The sequence below is a fragment of the Monoraphidium neglectum genome (assembly GCF_000611645.1).
Source record: "Monoraphidium neglectum strain SAG 48.87 unplaced genomic scaffold scaffold06228, whole genome shotgun sequence".
NCBI lineage: Eukaryota > Viridiplantae > Chlorophyta > Chlorophyceae > Sphaeropleales > Selenastraceae > Monoraphidium > Monoraphidium neglectum.
The window spans coordinates 1,601-2,678 of record NW_014007408.1 but is presented as its reverse complement, the minus strand read 5'-3'; the positions used below and the strand labels follow the sequence as shown (position 1 = coordinate 2,678).

At 60.9% G+C, this 1,078-nt stretch overlaps 1 protein-coding gene across 1 annotated transcript in view; it reads left to right on the top strand.

Moving 5' to 3' along the window:
• Positions 1-70: 70 nt before the first annotated feature.
• MNEG_16306 (putative Cell division protease ftsH, chloroplastic) overlaps positions 71-1,078 on the top strand; it is a gene marked incomplete at both ends in the record, with an annotated part of 2,142 nt that continues 1,134 nt past the window's right edge. The window contains 2 exons of the mRNA XM_014035224.1: positions 71-123; positions 325-445. Of these exons, the coding sequence (XP_013890678.1) occupies positions 71-123; positions 325-445 (174 nt within the window). The remainder of the gene's footprint in view (positions 124-324; positions 446-1,078) is intronic.

Sequence of the window (1,078 nt, the reverse complement as noted above, 5' to 3'; positions counted from 1 at the left end):
CCTTCAAACATGAACAGAGGGCACGGCCAATGAGGAGCGGGAGCAGACGCTGAACCAGCTTCTGACAGAGATGGACGGCTTCACGCCCGACACGGGGGTCGTCTTCATCGGTGCCACAAACAGGTTGGGAGGGGTGGGTGCTGGGGCGTGCATGCGCGCGCTTTCCTGCATACTTGTGTGCGTGTATGTGTGTGTGTTAATGTGTGTTAGTGAGCTGTCTCTGGCGTGTCCATGTCAATTTGCCGTCGTCTTATATCTCATCTGATATGATCAAACTTCACTCACCCCCCCCCCCCACCCCACCCCCCACTATCCAACTCCCAGGGCCGACCTCCTGGATCCCGCGCTGATGCGTCCCGGCCGCTTCGACCGCAAGGTCCGCATGCCAAAGCCCGACACCAACGGCCGCTACGAGATCCTCAGGCTGCAGCTGCGCGACAAGAAGGTGCGCGCGCATGCGCGTGTGTATGTGTGTGTGTCAGAGAGAGTGCGTGTGATTGTGTGCGTGTGGGACAGCGTGGGTGTGTGCGTGTGGGTGGGGGCCGTGCGCGTGTGTGGGCTTGTGCTTATGGTGTGGGGAACACGTGCATTTGTGTGTGTGTGTGTGTGTGTGTGTGTGTGTGTGTGTGTGTGTGTGCACGCATGCACGCACACGGGAAGTGTCGGACAAACTGGCGTTTTGGGGCAAGCAAAGCTGCGCAAGTAGCGAGGCGCGTTGCTGGCACCCGTGGCTTTGCTCGCTGGGAGGGGTGCGGCGAGGGTGCCCCTTTGCCACCCCGCCGTGGCGGCCCTGCCAGGGCAGCCGGCCCCGCTTGATTGTTCACACATCCGGTGCCGGTGCGGCGGTGATGTCACCGCCCCAATGTCTCAAGTAGCTCAGCGCAGCTCGATTCCATTTCAACCCTCACCTGTGTGTACACCCCCCCCCCCCACACACACACACACGCGCGCGCGCGCGCGCGCAAGCATGACATGGCACAGCACAACACAACATCACAGCACCTCCCGCTCATGCTTCAAATCCACACCTCATTCACCTCTCTCACACACACACACACACACACACACACACACACAC